The following is a 24,677-nucleotide window of genomic DNA, read 5'->3' on the forward strand; positions in this document are numbered from 1 at the left end:
CACTCCCCTATGATTGATACACTCCAGCATAGTTTCTGCACTGGTTGGTCAGATCCGCATAGTCACAGAAGGATAAATACTGTATGAGATCACTATTATAAAAACTCAATAAAAGGTTTTCATGATAAAAGATACATTCTTTGTTGGTTACCAGAGATGGGAGAGGAAGGAGAGTAATCCACTGGCTAGAGGGTAGATACATATTAACTTGGGTCATGGGGAAGGCAGTATATACAACTAGAGGGAGGTTGGCAGAATAATGATGAAGATAAGTGAAGACACAGGGAGGAATGCAAGGGTTAAATAGGATAGAAGTAAATACTGTTGTATATACAACACTGCATCAACAGTGTTCTACTGGCAGATACATGGACAAATACACAAGCTGAACAGATATAGGAGAGAGAGAGGAAGTATACCCATAAATATATAAGGGTTTGACAGAGGATGTTTGTACATGACTATTTACCTTTGCTGTAAACATACTTGTGAATGTGGTGGAGCATACACGGATTAAAATGATGACCATTTTGTAGACATTACCAAATACTGTGAGGCAACAAGTTGCTGGGCCTAGGGCCTCAGGACCATAGACTCAGGGAACATTATGGTCAATTGGCATAAAACAGACCACAAAGGCAATCTTTTCTGTATGAGTATGTATGAGTAGCATCTAGGATCTTAAAAATTCATCAGTAATTGTCTAATGTATAACTATTGGTCTCCATGTGTGGAAGAAAGAAGAGTGATGAAAACTGATGATGCTTTGAATCAATTTTAATCCAGTAGACTAATGGAATAGGTGAACATCAGTGTACATGACTATGAGACCAGAAGAACTAGATGGTGCCTGGCTGTTACTACCAACTATTCTGAAAGGAATCACATTAGACAATATGGAACAAAAGTAAAAATTATGAAAAAGACTGGGCTTATTGGCCAGAAAGAGACTAGAGGAAGTTGAGAATACAAGACCTTGGCTACACTTCAGGTCTTGAATGGAACTTACCCTCAGGGCCCAATTTTCAACTAGCTGGTAGATAGGTATGTAGTATGCTCACCATGAAATGGTCAACCATTTACCTGGGGACAAAGGTTTGGGAAGAAGAGTGGAAAGGAAAAGAAGAGAAGAAAGACAAAGGAATGGAAAGAAGAATCACAGGGAAGAAGTGGGATAACTGTTGTTACATGGAATTACAAATATTGAGATGAAACAAAGTGTATGGACTAGTTTGGGAAAAGGGCTGAAAATGGATGTAGATGTATATCTTCAAGAGTATTACTGAAGAGTACATGTAGAAATTGAAATGTCATATGTGGGTACATATGTTAGAGTTTTTATAAAAAAGGAAAATTACTATAGCAATACTTTCCATATTTGTCTGAACATTAGAATCACCTCATGATCGTCTCAAAATTCCAAAGTCCAGGCCAGCACTGGACTGCAGTCCCACTATCCAGTTCATAGGAGAAAGATGAGGCTTTCTGCTCTGGCAAAAATTTAAAATCCTTGGAGACCCTCTTATTCTGACTCCTACATGGCCACTATGAGTTGCAACTGACTCAGTAACAACAACAGCATCCCCTTCCTCGAATAATTTTGTGCTCTTTGATTTACTTCACACCATGTCAAAATGACAGTTTTGGCATCCTCAAGAGACTCACATTGTGTGCCTTTTAAATATTCTTTGTTTTGAGAACAAAAAGAAGTATGAAGTGGCAAGACCAGGACTGTAGAGATGGGATAAAGTTTCCCAATGAAATTCGCATAGTTTTGTTACACTCTTAAGAATGAGCAGGTAAATTGTTGTGATGGGAAAAAAATCCCTGGTGTCACTTTTCTTGCCTTTTTCTCACCATTGCAGTTTTCACTTTTCTTAAAAATTTGAACTTCCTATCATGTCTTCCTGTAATTTTCCTGTCATGACTACCCCTTTGGAATTAAAAAAATCAATTTCCATAATCTGAGCTCTGACCTCTCTGCCTTGAATTTAACTGCCTAGCAGATGCCCTCAGAAGTTTTTGGGATTTGTGGAGAACCATAAGGAGCTCTGGTAGCGTAGTGGTTACGAATTGGGCTGCTAATCTCAAGGGCAGCTGTTCGAAACTACCAGCTGTTCCGCAGGAGAAAGATGACGCTTTTCACTCCCATAAAGATTTACAGCCTTGGAAACCCTGTACAGGGTCACTGTGAGTTGGAACCAATTCCGTGGCACATCACAACAACAACAAAGCCCAAACTTGCAGATAGTGCCCATTGATCCTAGCTTCCATGGCATGTCCAAGGATAAGGGGGGAAAGAAAGAAATTAAAAAAAAAAAAGAAATGTAAATTGCTACAATCTGATGAACTTGACATATACTTATAGATGTAGTAACTTAAAATACCAACCAAGAGGGAAAGAATATTTACAGCAAGGGTCATTCCCATCCCCTCTGTATACAAGGTTGATAGATGGGCAACTCAGACATTGGCTACCTACAATGGGGGGTGGGGTAGGGTGGCTGTAAAGGCACGAAGTGACTGACTTACAAATTTTCAAGAGGGAGTTTAGATTCAGAGTGGGGGGCAGGGGCGGGGAGGCAGAATCCCCACTGAGTGCTTTCATCCTGTTTAGACAGGCCTGGTGAAAGGAGATGGGGACAAGACTCTCATGATTCAATAGTGAGTAACTGCGATTGTCACAACTGTAAAGGTAGAAGTTTTGTGGCAATAAGGGGTGAATCATTGATCTTACAGTCCCAGAGTGGCGGACCCTGGAACATCAAGGGAGAAGTGCGGAAGCTGAGTGTGGGACCCTGCTCAGAGAAGTGGCAATGCCAGAGATGGAGGCAGACTTGGAGAGATGGAGCAGCTGAGGATTCTAGACTCATGGAGGGAGAGGGGATATGTGCTGGTGGCGGTGGTGGTAGTGCAGGGTGTGCTTTTTGGCTGTTTGAATGATTGTATATTCCTGAGTGTTTTGGTGCACATCCCCAAAAAACAAAAACCAAAGGGAATAGAAGCAAATACTGTTGAATGATGAAGCATGCAGGGTATTGTAAACATTGCAATAAAATGAACTGATGTGTCCCCATGTAAACTATCACTCAATTCACAATAAAAACTTAAGAAAAAACAACAAAAAAACCCTCTTCAAGCAAATTGAAGATTTTAAAAGGGAGTTTTGTTTGGAATGATGCTTCCCTCTAATGGAATCCAAAGGGAAAAAATGAATACCCACTTCTGTACTATTTCCTCATTTATATCTTTAAAACTCCAGTTTCTGGGTCAGCTTAAGTCAAGTATGCCACCCCAGTGCATTAATTTATGGAGGGGAAATGGGGACAATCAGATTAAATTATATACAAATGGATATCAAGATGTCATTTTGGGTTGTTTGGAGGAAAAAGATAGTTCTCAGAGAAGAAGTGACCTGGAAAGACTTTTTAAAAGGGCTGTCACAGAATAATCTGCTTTATTATTGAGTCTGTATCTTTTTAACCAGAACACTTAATTGTACTTCTGAGAAATCTGTACCTGGACCAACAAGCAGTTGTTCGAACAGAGCATAGGAACACTGAATGTTTTAAAATTGGGAAAGGTGTGCGACAAGGTTGTGTTCTTTCACCATACTTATTCAATCTGTATGCTGAGCAAATAATACGAGAAGCTGGGTTCTGTGAAGAAAAACGTGGCATCAGGATTGGAGGAAGACTCATTAACAACCTGCGATATGCAGATGATACAACCTTGCTTGCTGAAAGTGAAGAGGACTTGGGAACATTTACTGATGAAGATCAAAGAACAAACAGCCTTCGGTATGGATTACATCTCAATGTCAAGAAAACAAAAATCTTCACCAGTGAACCAATAAACAACATTCTTATCAACGGAGAAAAGATAGAAGTTGTCAAGGACTTCATTCTTCTTGGATCAACTATCAACATTCGGGGAAACAGCAGTCAAGAGATCAGAGGATGTATTGCATTGGGCAAATCTGCACAGGAATTTTTTTAAGTGTTGAAGAGCAAAGATGTCACCTTGAGGACTAAGGTGCGCCTGACCCAAGCCATAGTATTTTCAATAACCTCATATGGATGCGAAAGCTGGACAGTGAATAAGGAAGACTGTAAAAGAATTGATGCCTTTGAGTTGTGGTGCTGGAAGAGAATACTACTGGACTGCCAAAAGAACCAATAGATCTGTTTTGGAAGAAGTGCAACCAGAGTGCTCCTGGAAGGCCAAGATGGTTAAACTTCGTCTCTCATATGTTGGACATATTGTCAGGAAGGAACAGTTGCTGGAGAAGGATGTCATGCTGGGTAAGATGGAGGGTCAGAGAAAAAGAAGAAGACCCCCAATGAGATGGATTGGCCAGGTGGCATCATTGATGGTGTCAAGTGTGGCAGCGGTAGTGAGGTTGGCCCAGGATCAGACATTGTTTCATTCTGCTGTGCATGGGGTCACTATGAGTCGGTTCCAACTCGATGGCACCTGACAACAAAAACATCTTTTTAACTTAAGAACACTTGTAAAGTTGCATTTTCTGTTTCTGTCTGATTTTGGTGTCTTGAGCTGTAAAAATGTACATTTATTCTGGTGTTTTAGGGTGGGGGATTTTAGTATGTTCCAAACAGTACAAAGAAGGCAACTTAAGAACACTTGTATGTTAAGTTGCATTTTCTGTTTCTGTCTGATTTTGGTATCTTGAGCTGTAAAAATGTATGTTTATTCTGGTGTTTTAGGGTGAGGGATTTTAGTATATTCCAAACAGTACAAAGAAGGCACCTTATCATGTAAAAATTTTATAATTTTTTAAAAAAGATTACATCTATAAATATTTTATATTGCAGCTTCTGGTTCAAGAAATCTAATAATTCTATTACATTTTGTTTACAGATCATGCCTTGATTGCATTGGTAAAAATGTTGTCATTTTAGAAAGTCAGATATCTTTATTACCTCCTAAACTTCTGCAACAAGTATTCAAAAAGATAACATTTTGGACTGCAGCTAATCACCGAGAAGAACAAAGAGCCCAATCAGAAGAAACAAAATAATTATGAGTGGATCAGTAACAATTAAGTTGTTAAATATTCTATATATTTAAAATGTTTAAGCATTGTAACGAAACTATAAGTTTTACTCCCCATATTGGAGGCTTTATTTGAATGATAAAATTGGAAACAAAAGTGTTTTTCAGAAGGATTATATGACATGGGATATAAGAGAATTAGATGTTAGCAGTGATACATTAATTTATATTTATAAACCAGTTTCCTTATGAGTTGTAGAGCACATATTGTTTTTTAAAATAAATACGATTATTGGAGATTTTATTACAGCATGTAGTCTCTACTGTAAAGATTATTCAAATTTGAGCAGAATGAAAGGTTATGCCCAAGGACTTCATAACCCCTAGCATAATTATAGATATGTATATAAAAACACTACATATCAACTTTCAGAAAGAATAAATTTTTTCCAGTCACTTTCAAATCACTTAAATAACTCAGTGCTTAATACAGCTGGCCAAAAGTTCTAATGTAGGTGAACACCAGTATGGTGTTAAATACTGAACCTGCCCTTTTAACACCTAGTATTCTTAGGCAGCATTTTAACTTTTTTTCATCGTTATTTGAATAAAGGGATAAATGTCTTCTGTTGTTTTTTTTTATCAATCCTAAATTCATTTCCTTTGTCTAAATATGCACACACTGTGATTTAAAATATGTAAATGGACGTTAATTATATTGACTTTGATACATTGAGGAGCAGTTTATTTATTAGTTCTTAAGACTATTTAAAATACATTTTGCCTTGTAAAAAGAGTGCTTCTATAGTCATTTTCATAAGTAATGAAATACAATGATAACCTAGCAATTATAAAACACCATCGATTGACCCACTCCATTCTATAAGGGGTGTTCAAGATGCCAAGATATTGAAAATCTGGTATTTTCTCTTTTATTTTCAGTATTGCCATCTATAAAAAAATGGAACACTTAACTATCTTTTATATTCCTCAGAGTGGTATTTTGCCATAAATACGATTTTTCTTCATTTTATCACCCTACCATTGAGTTACTAAAAATTCAGTATATGAACTTATTCTCTACAATATCACCATGCAAGTTAACTCTAAAATTTAAAATGTTAAAGAAAATATATTTATACATTGAAGTATATGTAATGTATAATGAAGATTATAATAATTGATAGTATCTTTAATAATTACATTTTACATACATTTTATATATGCATATGTACGTATTTTGGATGTATAAAGCTTCTTAAATATTGAAATATTTTGCTTATATTTTATTTATGAACAAAGTATATAGAATTATTATTTTCCTTATTTTGTTGGTGTGAGCCAGTTATTAAGAGTTGATTGTGCAAAACTGTTTCAGTATAAGTTCATTTTTTCTTACAATTTTTAGGTAAATGAATGTCACAAATGATAGTCATCTTAGAAGTAATTATTTAGAACTTCAGTATCAACATTTTATTTTGAAGGCAAAGATATACGAAAACCTATCTGGATTAAAAGCAGACAAATCCTATCTGGATAGTACTGGATGACATTGAGTGAAATGAACACTTTTTAAAATGACTTCTGGATTATGGAAATGCCTGAACATTAAAAGTTGGGTTAACCTCCTTAATAACTTTCATTTTGGCTTCAAGACAATTAAAATTTTATGTATTATCTGTGGCATATAAAATTGGTGTTATTTTACTTAATATGAGGATAGATCAAAAAGCATTGCTATAAAGTCATAGAAACCTTTATTGAACAAAAATATCAAAATGTGAAGCTGTTGTTTCTCAATCCTCCATCTAAGTCTGTATACTTTTGAAGGTGTCGTGTCTATCTCTCTAACCACCACCACCACAACAACAACCCTTCTCTGAAGAATATTTTTGCTCTTTGATTTATGCCATGTCAAAACCAGCAGATTTGGCACCCTTGAAAGACTCAAATCATATTCCTTTTAAATGTTCTTTGAGTTTGGGGAACAAAAAAAAAAGTCCAAATGGCAAGATCAGGGCTGTAGGGTGGATGAGCTTCCTAAGGAAATTCTCACAGGAAAGGCCTTGTTACCCTCAGAGAATGAGCAGGAACGTTATAATGAAAAAAAATTTTTCTCAGTGCAGTTTTCATGTGCTTTTGCTCACCAATGGAGTTAGCCATTTTCATAAAGCTTTTTCATAATAGGCCCTATGATTGCCTATAAGGATCCTTATGATTGTCTATAAGGATCTCTGGTAGCGTAGTGATTACAAATTGGGCTGCGAATCACAAGGTCAGCAGTTCAAAACTACCAGCTGTTCCGCAGGAGAAAGATGAGGCTTTCTGCTCCCATAAAGATTTACAGTCTAGGAAACCCTGTACAGGGCCGCTTTGAGTCGGAACTGACTCCATGGCACACGACAACAACAACAACGACTGCCTATACTTATGTTGGGAATTTCTGAATTTAACTGGCCTGGCAGATCCCCTTACGAGTCATTATTTTGAATGGACTCCTTTTTGAAGGCACTGTAATGAAACTAAGACAAATATATTTCTTAGAAAACTTGTTTGTAGCCATCCACTATTTGCAGAGATAGGTTTAAACACAACTTTTTCTTTCGGGGGGTGGGGGGGTAATAAACCCGTACATGTATGAACTGGAACTCAAGTAACAATACTTTGTGTGTGTGTATGTGTGTGTGTGTGAATTGAATGAAGGTTTGCAGATAAGTTTTACATTCAACATATCACACACTTGGTTTCATCTCAATTATTGCAATCCCTTCCAACAACAACAGTTATTTCACTTTCTGGTGGTCCTTCTTTCCATTCCTTCCCATCCCTTCTTAACTTTGTCCATAATAACGCTTACTCTTTGGATTTTGAATAGTTGGTGAGTATACCTTACTTGTGCTATTGTCTCCCCTGTGTACTATTTGGCTGAAAATTGGGCCATGAGGGTGAGCTCTTTTCCAGATCTAAAGGGCGGTAGAGGATCATAGTCTCAGGGACCTTCAGTATCTTTTTGATCAGTAAGCACCGTCTTTTATTATTATTATTTTTCAGTTTTGTCCCACATTTCTCTTATTGTATCTGGGACTTCTAATATGACTTTGTATAGAGCCTAGTAGCAATACTTTTGACGTATTTATTGTGCTGTTTCTAAAAGTTAAGAATCTTGGAGCAGCACCATAGTAATAATGCTATTAGGTGATGTAGAGGTTCAGGGAATGGGCAAAGTCAGTTTTGAAGTCCCATAGGCCAAACAGTATGCATTCCTTACTCGTCTCCAGCTGATAGCTTATTTTCAATTTTTGTGCTGTTGACCTTCAAAATATATCAATAAAATTGGCTATAGGCAAATTTCAGAGTGAGTGAAAAAGCGGTGGATTAAGACAGTGACTGCAGTAGGTTCAGAAAGCAACAATTGTGAAGATGGCACTGGATTGCGCAATGTTTTGTTTTGTTGGAATTGACTCAATGGCACTTCACCACCACCACCACAAATATGTATCGATTCACAAGCTCAAAAATGTTTTTATTTATAGCACTGGGATTCAGTTCCCTAGAAGCTATGGTCCGTTACTGTTCTGAAGATAGAATGCAGTAGGTAGAAATTTAGGAGATTTTAGTGGTCACTGTTACATCTTGAATGCCATAGCATTCAAGCAATGACCTAGTTTTATAAGGAACTCTTTGACAAGGGTTTTACAAGTGCAATATTTCTCAATCTATTCTTAATTCCAGACCCTGGTGTGGTGCTGTAGGATTAGCACTGGACTGCTAATTGCGCTAACTGCAAGGTTGGCAGTTCAAACTCACCAACTGCCTTCGCAAACCATTTACAGGGTCGCAGTAAGTAGGAACCAAACTGATGGCACACACAGCAATAACAGTTCCTAATCTACTTGTCTCTCAATGTGGTAACCCACTCATTTCTATGACAGGAATTTTCTGTATGTCCTCTGTGTAAGGAGCTCTGGAGGTGTTATGAGAACTGCCAACGGCAAGGCAGTTCTCAGACTCACTAGCCACTCCATGGGTAAAAGATGAGGCTTCACAACGCTCAAGAGCATGTTTTGAAGTTTCTCTTCTAACATCCTTTTTTCTTCCCTGTATTTATAGTGACCTTTTTTGCTTTTTTCCTGTATGATGCTCTTGATGTCATCTTACAGCTCTTCTTGTTTTCAGTCTTAAGTGTCTGACACATCAAATTTGTTCTTGAGATGATATCTAAATTCAGGTGGGATATATTCAGACTCATATTTTGGCTCTCATAGACTTGTTTTAATTTTCTTTGGCTTCAGCCTGAAGTTGCATATGAGCCACAGATGGTATATTCCACAGTTGACCACTGGCCTTGTTTTGGCTAATAATATTGAGCTCCTGTACCATCTCTTTACACAGATGTAGTCAGTTTGGTTTCTCTGTATTCCATCTGGTGAGGTCCAGGTGTATAGATGCCTTTTATGTTGTTGAAAAAAAACTATTTGCAATGAATAAGTCATTGGCATTGCAAAATTCTGTTGTTATCTCCAGCATCATTCCTTTCACTAAGGCCATATTTTCCAATTGCAGATCTTTGTTTCCAACCTTGCATTCCAGTCACCAGTAATTATCAATGCATCTTGATTGAATGTTTGATCAATTTCAGATTGAAGGAGTTGGTAGGTTTTCAATTTCATCATCACTGGCTTCAGTGGTTAGTGAGTAAATTTAAATAACGGTATTAACTGGTCTTCCTTGTTAATTGCCATGGAGTTGGTTCTGACTCATAGTAACACTGTATAGGGTTTCCAAGAAGCGACTTGTAGTTCAAGTTGACCTTGCGGTCCATATGCTTCCTTGTAAGCATATAGATACTAACCTATCACAGACAGCATTGAACTTTCAGGTCTTGAAAAGTTCTTTTTGATGATGAATGTGATGCCATCCCGCTTCAATTTGACATTCCTGGTGTAGTAAACCATATGATTGTTGGATTCAAAATGGCACAAACCAGTTCATTTCAGTTCACTAAGTTATAGAATATCAATCTTTATGGGTTCCATTTCATTTTTGATGACTTCCAATTTTCCTAGATTCATACTTCATGCATTCTATGTTCGAATGATTAATGGATGTTTGAAGGTGTTTATTCTCATTTTGAGTTGTACCCGATGGGCACATGAACATCCCATAAGATTTTCTCCATTCATGTCACTATGGTCAACTCTACTTTGAGGAGGTAGCTCTTGCCCACTCGTATTTTGAATGCTCTCTAAGAGGGGCTCATCTTCCAATATCTGACAATGTTCTGCTACTATTAATAAGGTTTCAGTGGGTAACCATTCAGAAGTTGCCTGTCGCTCCTTCCTAGTCTGTCTGTCTTAGTCTGGAAGCTCAGCTGAAACCTGTCCACGATGGGTGACCCTGGTGGTATTTAAAATACAGGTGGCATAGCTTTTATCACAGCAACTCGCAAACCACCAGACAAACTGACAGAGGATCTTTCTATACTGTAGCGAGTCTTGGTGGCTTAAGCTAATCCTTTTAAATAACTCTCTTTTCTTTGCTCAAATAAACACAAGATGCAGCTAGAAAGGAGTTTCAGGCACTATACAAATTTTGAGGGGTTAAGTATTTCTTTTAGGTAATGGTTCCTGAAGGAGCTCTGTTTGAACTGCAAGGTTGGTGGCTCAAGCCCACCAGCTGCTCTTCATAAACCCTATACAGGGTCATTATGGGTCGGAACCTACTCGACAGCACTTAACTGCAAATGTGGCAGAAATCTACCAGCCTCTTTGGCAGAGAAAGATTAGGCTCTCTGCACCTATAAAGATTTACAGTTTCAGAAAAACCCTTTGGAGCATTTCTGCTCTGCCTTTGTTGTTGTTAAGTGCTATGGAGTCGGTTGCGACACATAGCGATCCTGTATAGGAGCGGCTGGTGAGCTTGGAAGGCCGACCTTGAGGTTCAAGCCGACTTTACAGTCCAGAGCATTAGTGGATTCTATAGCAGTGGTTATTAGATAAAGATGGAGAGAGACTAACACTTCGTCCATCAAACACAGCAAATTGCCGTAGCACTATTAGATTCGGGATTTAAAACGTATTCTACTTCAATCGTATTTTACAAATGATTTACCAAGTTTGTTGTGTGCCGTCCAGCAAGTTATGACATATAGCGACCCTGTTACAGGATTTCTGAAGCGGCTAGTGGGTTTGAATCGTCAACCTTCGGTTAGCAGTCCAGTGCTTATCCTACACCGCCCCACCAAGAATTGTTTAGGTTATAATTCTTAATTTTCTTTTGGCCTTCTAAAAACGTATCATGTAAAATGTTAGAGAAAACAGGCTGTGTGTGAACAAACTTCATCTTTCTCCCTGAATGTATTTTAAACACTATTCAATAAGCTGGGTGGAGGATTTAGCAATAAAATATGGTCTCTGTGGGTCAAGCAAGATAACAGGAACCGTTCGCTGTCTGGGAGCAGTCAGGCTGGGACGAAGTCTAAATCGCGTCAGGCGCCCCCATGGAGCTCAGAGAAGAGGCTGCTCAGGGTGGTCTGCAGGTGGCCGCCCTGAGTAACTGGGGCTGTGACTACCAGGGAAAATCGAGGCGTCAACTCTTGTGATCACGATTACAATGGGCAATTAATCTTTGAGAAGCTGAGATCAGAAATTTACTAGTTGAGCATTTTCCCTTTGCGAACATCCCTCAGTCGCAGAGAAATTTGATTGCGGGAATCTTGCTAGAATTCAGCATATCCTGTAGATTCCTTAGCGAATGGAGACTCAGAAATGTAGCACAGTTCCAGGTTTAGGCTTTAAACGGACGAGCAAATCCCGGCTGGGGTTCAAGGCACCTGTGTCCTCAGCCGTCCGCAGAGACGGCGGGAGGACCAACGCAGGGGGCGCTGAGCTCTGGCGGGCTTCCGGAGCCCGGCGGGCGCAACGCGGCTTCCGGTCTCCGCGTAAACAAGGGCCGTTGCTGCGAGCGACGAGCTGGATGGAGGCTGGGCTTGTTTGTGCTGAGAGGACACCGCCCCCAGCTCCCGAGTTCAGGCTGGGAGTCTTACCGTCGGCCCTTCGTCCACGTCTGCAACCCCCACCGCCCTTTCGGCTTTGCGTCCTAGGCTGAGGAGAGTTGGGAAGACGCGAGTGCAGGCGGCGAGGGAGTGGCCTAACGCCGCCGGCTTTTACCACCCTCGCTTTTTCCTTGCCTCGCTCGGCTGTGCATTTCTTTTTTTCTTTTCCTTTTTCCTCCCTCTCGAGTGTGGGAATTGTTGGTGAACGAAAGTGCAGCTTCAAGATGGCTGATGGCAACGAGGATCTGCGGGCGGACGACATGCTCGAGAGCTATGAGTCCTTGGAGCTCGCCTGTCCCGCAGAGCGCAGCGGCCACGTAGCGGTCAGCGACGGGCGCCACATGTTCGTCTGGGGTGGCTACAAGGTCAGTGGGTGTTACGGTCGCGGTGGGCGCCAGCCTTCCTCCCTCCCCGCTGCTCTACTTATTTGCTTGAGGGTAAGACTTCCCAGAGTCCTCCAACCCGCCTCTAGGCTCCGGGGTTGTTCTCTCATAGACAGGTTGTCACGTCAGCCTCTGCTTACAAAGCCCGTGCCTCCTTCCTACCCTGTGCGCTCCACTTGACACTGGAGGAGTGTTTTGGGGAAGGCTCTAGGTGAAAGTTGGTTGGGCTGTGCATGTATGTGAAATGTTTTATTTAAGGGTTGAGGGTGTGTGATAAGGTCATGCTGCCCCTTAAGGCCTAGCTCCAAGACTACAGACAGCTGTCTTTGCCCGCTGTGGGATGGATGGCCACGAGGAAGAAAAACCCATGGGATTCCAAAAGGCCACAGGAGTCCCCCCCCCTTCCTGTGTGGAATTCCCAATCAAACCTGTGTAGACCGCCACCAGACTATTTTGTTAGACCATTTCAGAGTCCTTCTTTTTTATATTTTGCTGAAAAATTTTCACAAGAATCTCGTTGGGAAATCAGTGGAACTAACAAACAAACACCAACCAATAAGGCCAGCAGTAAATTGTATTAGAGTGCAGCTCTTTGGTCACTAATCATAAACAAAGTTATCAGTTACCAATTTAGAATCAGTTACATTCTTTCTCCTGTTTGGAGACTCCTACCCAAGTGCCCCTATTTAATACTTGATTGCTGTTTCTTTCTCCTCTTGGAGCCTTGGTATGGCGCTGGACCTCAAGGTGGTTTGAACTACAGGGTTGCGGGTTGAAACTCACCAGCCACTCCTTGGAAACCCTATACAGGGTCACTGTGAGTCGGAACCGACTCAATGGCAGGTAACAGCACTTATTTTGCTAATGATTTCTCTAGCCACCAATGAATAATTGTTTAGAGGAAGATACTTGGTGTAGGTGGTGTGGAACTGCTGAGAGAGGAAGAGGGCAGGTAGGTGATAACCTCTTAAAATGTAAGTTATCCTGGGGAAAAGGCAAACCTGTTGACCATCACACTGCAATTTAAACTACTTTATTCATGATCCTGCTTATTAAAAGCAAGAGCTTTGAAAGAATGGGACATTTCTTTGGAGGAGGAAGGGAGTAAGGTTGTTACTGCATCCAGTAAAGAAGATTTCTGGATGCCAAAGAGCACAGCCTTCAGTATGGATTACATCTCAATGTAAAGAAAACAAAAATCCTCACCACTAGACCAATAAACAACATTCTTATCAACGGAGAAAAGACTGAAGTTGTCAAGGACTTCATTTTTCTTGGATCAACTATCAACGCTCACAGAAGAAGTCAAGAAATCAAACGATGTATTGCACTAGGCAAATCTGCTGAACAAGACCTTTTTTAGTGTTGAAGAGCAAAGATGTCAGCTTGAGGACTAAGGTGCATCTGACCCAAGCCATGGTATTTTCAATAACCTCATATGCATGCGCAAGCTGGACTGTGAATAAAGAAGACCAAAGAAGAATTGATGCTTTTGAGTTATGGTGTTGGAGGAGAATACTAAAAGTGCCATGGGCTGTCAAAAGAACCAACAGATGGAAGAGTGCAGCCCCACTGCTCCTTGGAGGCCATAATGGACAAACTTCGTCTCTCATACTTCAGACATATTGTCAGGAGGGACCAGTCATTGGAGAAGGATATCGTGTTTGGTAAGGTGGAGGGTCAGAGAAAAAAGAGGAAGACCCCCAATGAGACGGATTGGCCAAGTGGCAGCATCGATGAACTCAAGCGTGGCAACATTAGTGAGGTTGGCCCAGGATTGGGCATTGTTTTGTTCTGCTGTGCATAAGGTCACTATGAGTCGGTACTGACTCAATGGCACCTAACAACAAGGGCTGAGACTAGGAGGAGAAGCATGATCTTTAATGTTTCCAAAGAGGTTCATCCTCCAAATTCTGACTGGAACCCTGAGAATAGGCATAGGAAGCCTCTGGAGATTGTTTGGAAAGCATTAAATTTCAGCTTACTACACTGTAGCAAGTTTCTGACCCAGCTGGGCTACTCTAGGCCAACCTGCTGTCTCTTTCAGCTGCATCTCACCTGGTCCTTCCCTAAGTGATAGATAGAGTCTGGAGAGAGAAATGTTTTACGTGGCCAAACGCTCTGTGTCGATAGTACTCAAGATTATTACACTCTGACACCCATTCTCAGTGACATGCAGTCCTTTTATTGTATGTTGACATTCTTCAGAAAGTGGCCAGAGAAAAGATCAAAGGTTGGAAAGGTCAGGCAGCTGTCAAAAATTTGCAAATTAAATTGCTGGAAAGAAGGCGCTGGAATCCAGGTTACTAAATGATTTTTGTTTTTAAAGTGCTTACTCATAATGACCCTGTATAGTGTTTTCAAGGAGCAGCTAGTGGGTTTGAACCACTGACCTTGTGGTTAGCAATCCAGGGCTTATCCTACAGTGTCACAGTAGGACTTGCTTGGGCAAATTACTTAACTTCTTTTAAAAGCTGTTTTAATATCAACAACGTGTAGAGGTTGTAAGGCTTAAATAAAACAATCCACTGATAGCACTCAGCATATGGTAAGTAAACTCAGTCAGTTTAGTAGGCGGCAATGTTATGTGAAGGGAAATGGTGCAGAATTTGGAACTTAAAGTTTGCATAAGGACATATTTGTGTTCTGAATAAACAAGTCAGTTCTGTCCTCTCTGCTTCTTGGAAGAGCATGAAATGGGTGAAAGCTTGCCTAGGAAACCACACATTCTTAGTATGGGCCAGGTATTTTCAATTTAGAGCTTTAGCTTGCCAGTTCTGGTATAGGTAATCTCTCTGAAGTTATGCACCTGGTGGTGGCTGCGTGCCGTGGAGTCGGTTCTGACTCATAGCGACCCTATACAGGGTTTCCGAGGTTGTAAATCTTTACAGGAGCAGAAAGCCTCATCTTTCTCCTGCGGAACAGCTGGTAGTTTCGAACTGCTGACCTTGCGGTTCGCAGCCTGATTCATAACCACTACGCTACCAGAACTCCCTTAGAGATAACCTAGTGAGACTTTATTCTAACTGCTATATTAAAAATGTAAATTAGGAACTGTGAATATTAATGATTATTCTTGAGTATGTGGCATGGGTTGGGTGGACTATGCATTTGACAATTTTCCTTAACTCTTAATTAGCATCTCAGATAAATTACAGATGAAAAAATATACAATGGTGCCTTTTTAAAATACCAGTTAATTTTTTACATTTGTGATTTTTTGGTTCCTAGAGTAATCAAGTCAGAGGATTATATGACTTTTATCTGCCTAGAGAAGAACTATGGATCTACAACATGGAGACTGGAAGATGGTAACTGGAGGAAGACTAACACATTGAAATAAGCTTTCAAAGAAAAAACTTTGTAAAAGCTGTTTTAATGAATAAAAATGTTTAAATTATGATGTTAAAGTGTTCTGCCAGTTTAGCTTAGCTACTTGAGTTTAGATACTTTTGTTGTTATGTGCTGGCTCATAGATACTTTAGTAGTGGTGCTGTGTGCCGTGGGGTCGGTTCCGACTCATAGCGACCCTGTGTAGGTTTCTGAGGCTGCAAATCTTTACAGGAGCAGAAACCCTCATCTTCCTCTTGCTGAATGGCTGGGAGTTTCGAACTTTGAGGTTAGCAGCCTGACTCGTAACCATTTATCCTTAATTTCTTATGGTCGCTTCAGAAGTGAGTCAGTAATTAGATGCTTTATGACTTTTGAGAAATTTCTATTCAGGAGTTTATAAAATAAAGTATTATAATCTATTCTGAGGCACAGGGTTTCCTAGGAGCAGCTGGTGGGTTGCCAACCTTCTGGTTCGCAGTCCACTGCTTATCCTATGGCGCCACATTAAGTTGTTTGTTGCTTAGTGCCCTTGAGTCCGTGTTGATCCATAGCAACCTTGTGTTGGGTTTACATAGAGCAGCTGGTGGATTTGAACTGCCGATCCTTCAGTACAAACTGACCTTACAGTCCAGTGCTTATCCTACAGTGCCACACCAGGATATATTGTAGAAGTTACCAGATTTTGGAATGGAAATAACATACGTGTAATTTATGTTTTAAGTCTTGTGTTTTATGCTCTCTTGAATGAGAAAACAATTTCTACATTGTATCTGTTAGAAATAAAGCTGGTGTCCTATTACGAGTTCCAAAATGAATTTTTCTATGCAAATCTCTTTAAAATACAGTGTTACTATAGACTGCAAATATTAGAGGATTAGACATAATAGTCTAATTATGTTACTTACATTATAAAGACAACTCTAGTTAATACAGTCCTATGAAACTACCAGCTGTTCCACAAGAGAAAGATGAGGCTTTCTACTCCCGTAAAAATTTACAGCCTTGTAAACCCTGTGCAGGGTCACTATGAGTTGGAACCGACTCCATGGTACTTGACAACAACAACATGAGACTACCAGGAGTCCTGGTGTGGAGCTGTGGGTTAATGCACCAGACTGCAAAGTCATTTGAACTGCAAGGTCGGTGGTTCAAGCTCACCAGCATCTCCTCAGAAACCTTATACAGGGTCGCTATGGGTTGGAACCTACTAGATGGCACTTAACAACAACAATGAGACTACCAGTACTTCATACTTAACAAAGATAAAGTGACAGTGCATCTGATAACTATAAGCAAAAGACCTTGACTGTACTATTAGCAATATGAATCTAAGATTTCTTATGGTTTTTGATTCAGATTCACTTTTAGATTCAGAATGAGTTAGTGCATGCACAGTATTCAGTGAAACACATAGCATATAGTAAGCATTACCTAATTACCTGGGTGAAGAACTTCCAAATTACTGACTCCTGCTTGCCTGACATAGCCCTGTAGGATAAACACTGGACTTCTAACCACCAGGTTGGCAGTTCAAACCCACCAGCTGCTCTTTGGAAAGCTTGTACAGGTTGGAACTGACTTGATGACACTTGACAACAACCTACTGCTTGCCCTTTAATATTATGTAAATTTGTCCTCAGTTTGGCACAAATGAAGCAACTGCTCCTGGAAACAATTTCATCACAACCACCTACGCTTGCTCCATATGCACTTTTTAAATTATTGAACAGGGTTTGATGCTTTTCTTTTACTGAAGAAAAGCTAAAGAAGAATTATGTACACTTATTGTGGTTTACCGACAGATTCCAGTTATAGACACACTTAGGAATGATTTCATACATAACCCAGGGACTGTCTAAATTACATAAGGGGCTGAATCTGATTCATGGCGATGCCTAAAAGGTGAGGGAAATGAAAAATACCTATTGAATTAACCTGTCATAACCAGAATGTGAACAGTTTATCTTTAGGGTTCTGATCCACTCAAAATTCAAAAAAAAAACATTTATGGACATGAAATAAAAAACAATTTAGTTTGAGAAACATAAAATGGTTATGTTTGTATATCTATATATGTATACACTTTATACCCAGAGTAACAAAATTCTGCACTTAGGCTTCCAGACTTCTCATTCTGCACATGGGTAGTACCAACTGGCATTGCTCATAGAATGAGTAAATAGGAAAAATCTTTCAGTCATTTAATTTTAGAGCTGGAAGAGACCTAGATGTTATTTAATCCTCACTCCCCCCTCCCTTTCTTGTTGGGGGTATAAGTAAAAGAGAAATGAATAGACTTGGGATTGCTTTTTTAAATTTTATTTACATGTAACTTTTCCCCCTCAGGAAGAAAATGAACACTGAAGGTGATGTTCCTCCTTCTATGTCAGGGAGCTGTGCTGTGTGTGTAGACAGGGTGCTATACTTGTTTGGAGGACACCATTCAAGAGGCAATACGAATAAGGTGAGTGCTTCTAAGGATTATGTCTCAAGGTAATTGTATTCATATTTTCAAACCTTAGATTTCTAAGATTAGCCCCATACTTATCCCTTGTCCCACTTAAAGAAATGTATGTAGTGATTATGGAATGAATTTTAACTCTTGGTTTACTAGTCTATATTTAGCAAGATCTTTTGCAAAGCCAACCTTTGTTGACTGTGCAACTGTGTACAAAAACTTTACAGCTTATGAAACCCTACGTTGCTGGACTGGCTACGAGGTGTAACCAACTCTATGTCAGTAGGTTTGGTTTTCTTTTTTTTAGTGCTTTATTGTGAAATACGTGATAGATTACATGGGAGGACATCAGCTTCACATTGATCTCGTCGTATATTGTTTCCTTGCCATGGTTACAGTCCCTTCCATGCATCATCCATCAACCAAAGTGTATACCCCGCAAGCCTGTCCCCCGGTCGGTTGTCTGTATACCGCTCCTATCCCTCTCTGAGTCTAAAGTCCCCAGCCGCTCCATCTCTCCACGTCATTGTCTCTGCCACCATCTCTGGCATCACTGCTTCTCTGGGTAGGGTTCAGTTCTCTGTTCTTCTCCTTTGATGGTCCCAGAGACCTCTGCTCCCAGACTGCAAGGTTAATCACTCCCCTCCCTTTGTCCCAAAATGTCCACCTTTACATTTCCAGCCCTTACAATCAGTCCTGATAACAATTACTTGCTATTGTATCACAAGAGACCTATCCGCATCTCCTTTCAACAGCCCCGACTAGGCAGAATGGATACTACTCTGGAGATTATACCTTGCTCCACGCCCTCTGGATCTAGGTTCCTTCTTGAAAGCTTGTAAGCCAGTCACTTCTTGCCTCTGTAGCCCCCCATTCTGGGTAGGCAGTATCCAAGTTGCCCATCCCTGTCTTCTCTGTGTATGGAGGAGGTGGGAATGATCCTCGCTGTGAAGCTTTGTTCACTCTTTTGAGCTGCTGCTTCCATAGGTGTGTGTCAGGTTCATCAAATTGTATCAGATTGTTCTTTTTTCCCTCTTCTTCTGTTTGAGCTCTGATCATCCAGCCATTGAAGCCAGGTCAAGTGGGTATTATCTGGAAGTGTGGGTGTTCTTATGCATGTGTCCTCTCTTCTTATCAGCTGGACACTTCACTCTCCACTCTAGTCCTTTGTGGCTATGTTGCTGACTCTGGGTCCAAGAGTCCCCTGGACTTGGCATACTGCTGGCCAACCAGGTCTCCATCCAGGTTCACAGGAGTCTATTGAGCGCTGTAGGCCTTAGCTCGCAGCTTTATTGCTGTTTTTCCCTCATTTCCCCTTATCGGTGACGAACATGATCACCAATCAGAGCATGCATTCCCATTGAACCTTAGTCTTAGAAGAGGGTTTGCTCTGAGGGAGACCCAGCCACTTGCCTTGATGTCTCCTGGGTGAGCCACTTGATTGTTCTTGTAGTAATCAGTGGGCCTGCCTATATTGTTTTGTATTTTTCCTGTCAGTCTTTCTTTCAGGAAGTATCTTCCATTCTTCTGGCCACTCTGCTTGTCTGGTCTGCTTGTCATTTCAAGTGGACATTTCCCCTCAGAAGATTTTGGATGCTGTTCAAGATTCCACCTATCGTCTTGTGTAATGCAGAGGCTCCGCAGGAAGCCTCCTTTGCTGGGCACATTGTATCCCCATTTAAGTATTCCAATTAGTTATAGGCAGAAGATGGACTTACAAGCTTTCTATGGTGATATTTCTGGCTATTCCTTTCTCTCCCCCTACAGTGTCTATTTTATAGCGGTTTGCCAGTGGAACCAATATTCAACAGACAGCCAAGCATCTTAACATTATTTCCCCCCTTTTCCCCATTCAAACCACGTCTCAATCTCTGTATCCCAGAGCCCTGTTGTTCCATGGTTTTGCATATCTCATTATTTGCCTCTGTCCCACTTCAGTTTCACATTCATCCTGTCATATTTTATTTCATTGCAATGATGAAAATCCTTTCCGTGCCTCATCAAATAACCAAAGGATACACTCCACAGGCCGGCCCCCCCTGGCTATCAGCAAACAGCTCCTCTCCCTCCCTGAATCCCATGTTCCTAGCTACTCCATCTGTCCATGCCATTGTAGTCCCCCCACCACCATTTTAGGTCTGGGGAGTTTCCAGACTCCCCCCCCGCCCCCCAAGGTATACCAGTTAGTTATAGGCTGGATATGGGCCCACCTGTTTTCTGTTGTGATGTTTCTGGCTGTTTCTCCCCCCACACCCACCCACCCAAGTGTCTATTTCACAGTGGTAGGCAAGGGAGACCAAGATTCAAAAGACAGCCAAGCATCCTAACATTATTCCCCTCTTTTCCCCCTTTCAAGCCATGTCTCAATCTCTGTATCCTGAAGTCCTGTTATTCCAGGGTTGTGCATACCTTGTCATTTAGCTGTCTCACCTAGCTCATGCGAACCTGCCCTACTGTTCTCCCATCTGCCTTGTTATTTTTCCCCTCCCCCTTCTTGTGTATTGCCAACCTTCCCCAACCCGCCTCTGCTCCCAGGCTCTCCTGTGTCTATTGCCTAACCTGTGCTCTTTCTTCCCCTCCCTACCCACCTCTCATCCCATACAAACCAGTGATCAGCACATATATTTTTAGATTTCCACCCTCCTTTTGGGTGGATTCTTAGATTTTTACAGTAATGGTCTTATGCAGTATTTCCCCTTTTGTGACTGACTAATTGCACTCAGCATAATGTCCTCAAGGTTCATCCATGTTATGTGATGGCTTCCAGGTTCGTTGTTGTTCTTCAAGGTAGCATAGTATTCCATTGTGTGTATGTACCACAGTTTGTTTATCCAGCCTTCACTTGATGGGCATTTTGGTTGTCTGCATTTTTTTTTTTTTTGTTATTGTAGATAGTACTGCTATGAACATTGGTGTGCATATATCTACTCGTGTTATGGCTCATATTTCTTGTGGGTAAATACCAAGTAGAGGAATTGCTGGATCATAAGGTATTTCTATTTCCAACCTTCTGAGGGAGCACCATATTGCTTTCTAGAGTGGCTGGACTATTTTGCATTCCTACCAACAACGTAGGAGGGTCCCAGTTTTTCCGCATCCTCATCAGCATTTGTTGTTCTCTGCTTTTTTGATTTGCTGTCATTGCTGGTGTGAGATGATATCTCATTGTTGTTTTGATTTGCATCTCTCTGATGGCTAGTGATCGAGACCATTTCTTCATGTTTGTTGGCTGCCTGGATCTCCTCTTTCGTGAAGTGTCTGTTCATGTCCTATGCCCATTTTTTAATTGGGTTGTCTTTTTTTTGTAGAGGTGTTGTAGTTTCCTATATATTTTAAGAAATGAGTCCCTTATCAGATGTGTCGTTGCAAAAGATTTTTCCCATTTTGTGGGTTTCCTTTTTACTATTTTGGTGAAGTCTTTTGATTCACATAAGTTTTTAATTTTTAGAACGTTCCACTCATCTGTTTTGTCTGTTTTTGTTTGTGTACTCTTCAAAATGTTTGGTAGTCTGTATATGCCCTGAGTTAGCGCCCTCACATTTGTCCCTATTTTTTCATTGATGACCTTCATAATTTTGGGATTCACATTTAGATCTTTAATCCATGCTGAGTTCGTTTTTGTATAGGGTGTGAGGCAAAGGTCTTGTTTCATTCTTTTACATATTGCTTTCCAGTTCAGCCAGCACCATTTGTTAAAGAGACTGTCTCTTCCCCATGCAATATGCCTAGGCACTTTGTTGAAATCATTTGGCTGTATGTGGTTGGGTTAATTTCTGGATTCTCCATTCTGTTCCATTGATCAATGTATCTTTCATTTTACCAGTACCAGGCTGTTTTGACCACTGTAGCCAATGTAGTAAATTTTGAAATTGGGGAGTGAGAGACCTCCAACCTTATTCTTCTTTTTAAGCAGTGGTTTGCTTACCTTGGGTCTCTTTCCTTTCCGTATAAAGTTAGTAATTGTCATTTTCATCTCGTTGAAAAACGTTGTTTGAACCTGGATTGGGATTGTATTGTATGTGTAAATTGCTTTGGGCAGTACTGACATTTTCACGATGTTGAGTCTTCCTATCTAGGAACATATGATACGTTCTTCTACTTCTGTAGGTCTCTTTTGGTTTCTTGTTTTGTAATTTTCTTTGTATAAGTCCTTTGTTTCTCTGGTTACGTTTATGCCTAAATATTTCATCCGTTTTGCGGCTATTGTAAATGGTATTACTTTCCTAAAGTCCTTTTCAGCAGTATCATTGTTGCTGTAGAGAAATCCAACTGATTTTTGTATGTTAATCTTATACCCTGCCACTTTGCTGCATCTTTTGATGAGGTAGTTTTTTTTTTTACTGAGCCTTTGGGGTGTTCTATGTATAAGACCATATCGTCTGCAAATAGGAGAGTTTTACTTCCTCTTTGCCAATTTGGATGCCTTAAATTTCCCTATCATGCCATATCGCTCTGGCTAAACCTTCCAAAACAGTATTGAATAGGAGTGGTGATAAAGGGCATCCTTGTCTGGTTCTTGTTCGCAAGGGAAGGCTTTCAGTTTCTCTCCATTGAGAGTGATGTAGGCTGTTGGTTTTTTATTTATGCTCTTGATTATGTTGAGGAATTTCCCTTAAATTCCTAGTTTGTTGAATGTTTTTATCAGGAATGGATGTTGGATTTTGTCAAATGCCTTTTCTGCATCAATCAATATGATCATGTGGTTCTTTTCCTTTTTCTTACTTATCTGGTGAATTACATTAATTGTTTTTCTGATGTTGAACCATCCTTGCATCCCTTTTATGAAATTCACTTGATCATGATGTATTATTTTTTGATGTGCTGTTGGATTCTGTTGGCTAGGGCTTTATTGATTATGCGTCTATGTTCATGAGGGATATTGGTCTATAGATTTCTTTTTTAGTGATGTCCTTCCCTTGTTTTGGGATGAGGGTTATGCTTGCTTTATAAACAGTATTAGGGAGTTTTCCATCCTCTTCTATATTCTGGAATAATTTGAGTAGAATTGGTGACAGTTCTTCCCTGAATGCTTGGTAGAACTCACCCGTGAAGCCTTCTGAGCCTGGACTTTTGTTGGTTGGGAGTGTTTTGATGATCTGATCAATTTCTTCTTTTGTTTTGGGTTTGTTCAAATTTTCTACTTCATTCTGAGTAAGTTTAGGTAGGTCATGTTTTTCTAGAAATACATCTATCTCATCTAAGTTTTCGAATTTGTTGGAGTACAGGTCTTTATAGTATTCTGTTATCCTTTTAATTTCATTTGGTACTGTTGTGACTTCACCCACGTGGTTTCTAATTCGAGTTATTTGTGTCCTCTCCCTCTTGTCTTTTGTTAGTTTTGCCAATGGTTTGTCAATTTTATTAATTCTTTCAAAGAACCAGCTTCTTGTCCTGTTGATTCTTTCAATAGTTTTTTGTTTTTCCATCTCCTTTATTTCTGCTCTTACCTTTATTATTCCCTTTCTTTTGGTGACTGTAGCTTCCCTCTGCTGGTCTGCTTCTAATTGTTGAAGATGTTGTGTTAATGTGTTGAATTTGGTTATTTTCTCTTTTTGGATGTGTGCATTTATTGTAATAAATTGTCCTCTCAGCACTGCTTTTGCCATGTCCCAAAGATTTTAGTATGTTGTGTTTTCATTCTCGTTTGTTTCTAGAAACTTTGTGAATTCACATTTAATTTCTTCTTTTACTCAGTCGCTTTTCAGCAGGGTGTTGTTTAGTTTCCATGTATTCGACTTCATTGCCTTGGTCTTCTTATTCTTGATTTCTAGTTTTATATCATTGTGGTCTGAGAAGATGCTCTGTAGAATTTTAATGTTTGTAAATTTATGGAGGCTTGCTTTGTTACCTAAAACATGGCCAATTTTGGAAACTGTTCCATGTGCACTAGAGAATGTGCTGTTGTTGGATTGAATGCTCTGTATACATATATGAGGCCAAGTTGGTTGATTGTGTTGTTTAGTTCCTCTGTAACTTTGTTGAGTTTTTCTAGTTGTTCTGTCCCTTTTTGAGAGTGGTGTTTTAAAATCTCCCACTGTAATTGTAGATTTATCTATTTCTTTCCTCAATTCCAGTAACGTTTGCTTCATGTATCTTGGTGTTCTTTCATTGGGAGCATATATATTTATTATGGTTTTGTCGTCTTGCTCAGGTGACCCTTTGATCATGAGATAGTGTCCTTTGTCTCTTATGCTGGTTTTTATCTTAAAGTTTACTTTGACGGAGATTTGTATTGCCGCTCTTGCTTGTTTATTGTTTCAGTTAGCTTGGTACATTTATTTCAATCCTTTAACTTTTAATCTGCTTTTGGCTTTGTGTGTAAGGTATGTTTCTTTCAGGCATCACATTGAGGGGTCTTGTTTTCTTATTCATTCTGCCACTCTGTCTCTTCACTGGTGCATTCAATCCATTGACATTCAATGTAATTATCAAT

At 40.0% G+C, this 24,677-nt stretch overlaps 2 protein-coding genes across 2 annotated transcripts in view; both read left to right on the top strand.

The window, feature by feature from the left end:
- KLHDC1 (kelch domain containing 1) overlaps positions 1-5,146 on the top strand; it is a 91,386-nt gene extending 86,240 nt beyond the window's left edge. Inside the window, 2 exon segments of the mRNA XM_006872328.1 lie at positions 4,882-5,034; positions 5,036-5,146. Coding sequence (XP_006872390.1) covers positions 4,882-5,034; positions 5,036-5,066 — 184 coding nt within the window. The 3' untranslated portion in view covers positions 5,067-5,146.
- A 6,964-nt stretch (positions 5,147-12,110) lies between these two features.
- Positions 12,111-24,677, top strand: part of KLHDC2 (kelch domain containing 2) — a 25,843-nt gene continuing 13,276 nt past the window's right edge. The window contains exons 1-3 of the mRNA XM_006872329.1: positions 12,111-12,435; positions 15,685-15,764; positions 18,133-18,250. Of these exons, the coding sequence (XP_006872391.1) occupies positions 12,295-12,435; positions 15,685-15,764; positions 18,133-18,250 (339 nt within the window). The 5' untranslated portion in view covers positions 12,111-12,294. The remainder of the gene's footprint in view (positions 12,436-15,684; positions 15,765-18,132; positions 18,251-24,677) is intronic.

The sequence above is a fragment of the Chrysochloris asiatica genome, unplaced genomic scaffold, assembly GCF_000296735.1.
Source record: "Chrysochloris asiatica unplaced genomic scaffold, ChrAsi1.0 scaffold00194, whole genome shotgun sequence".
NCBI classification, from domain to species: Eukaryota; Metazoa; Chordata; class Mammalia; order Afrosoricida; family Chrysochloridae; genus Chrysochloris; species Chrysochloris asiatica.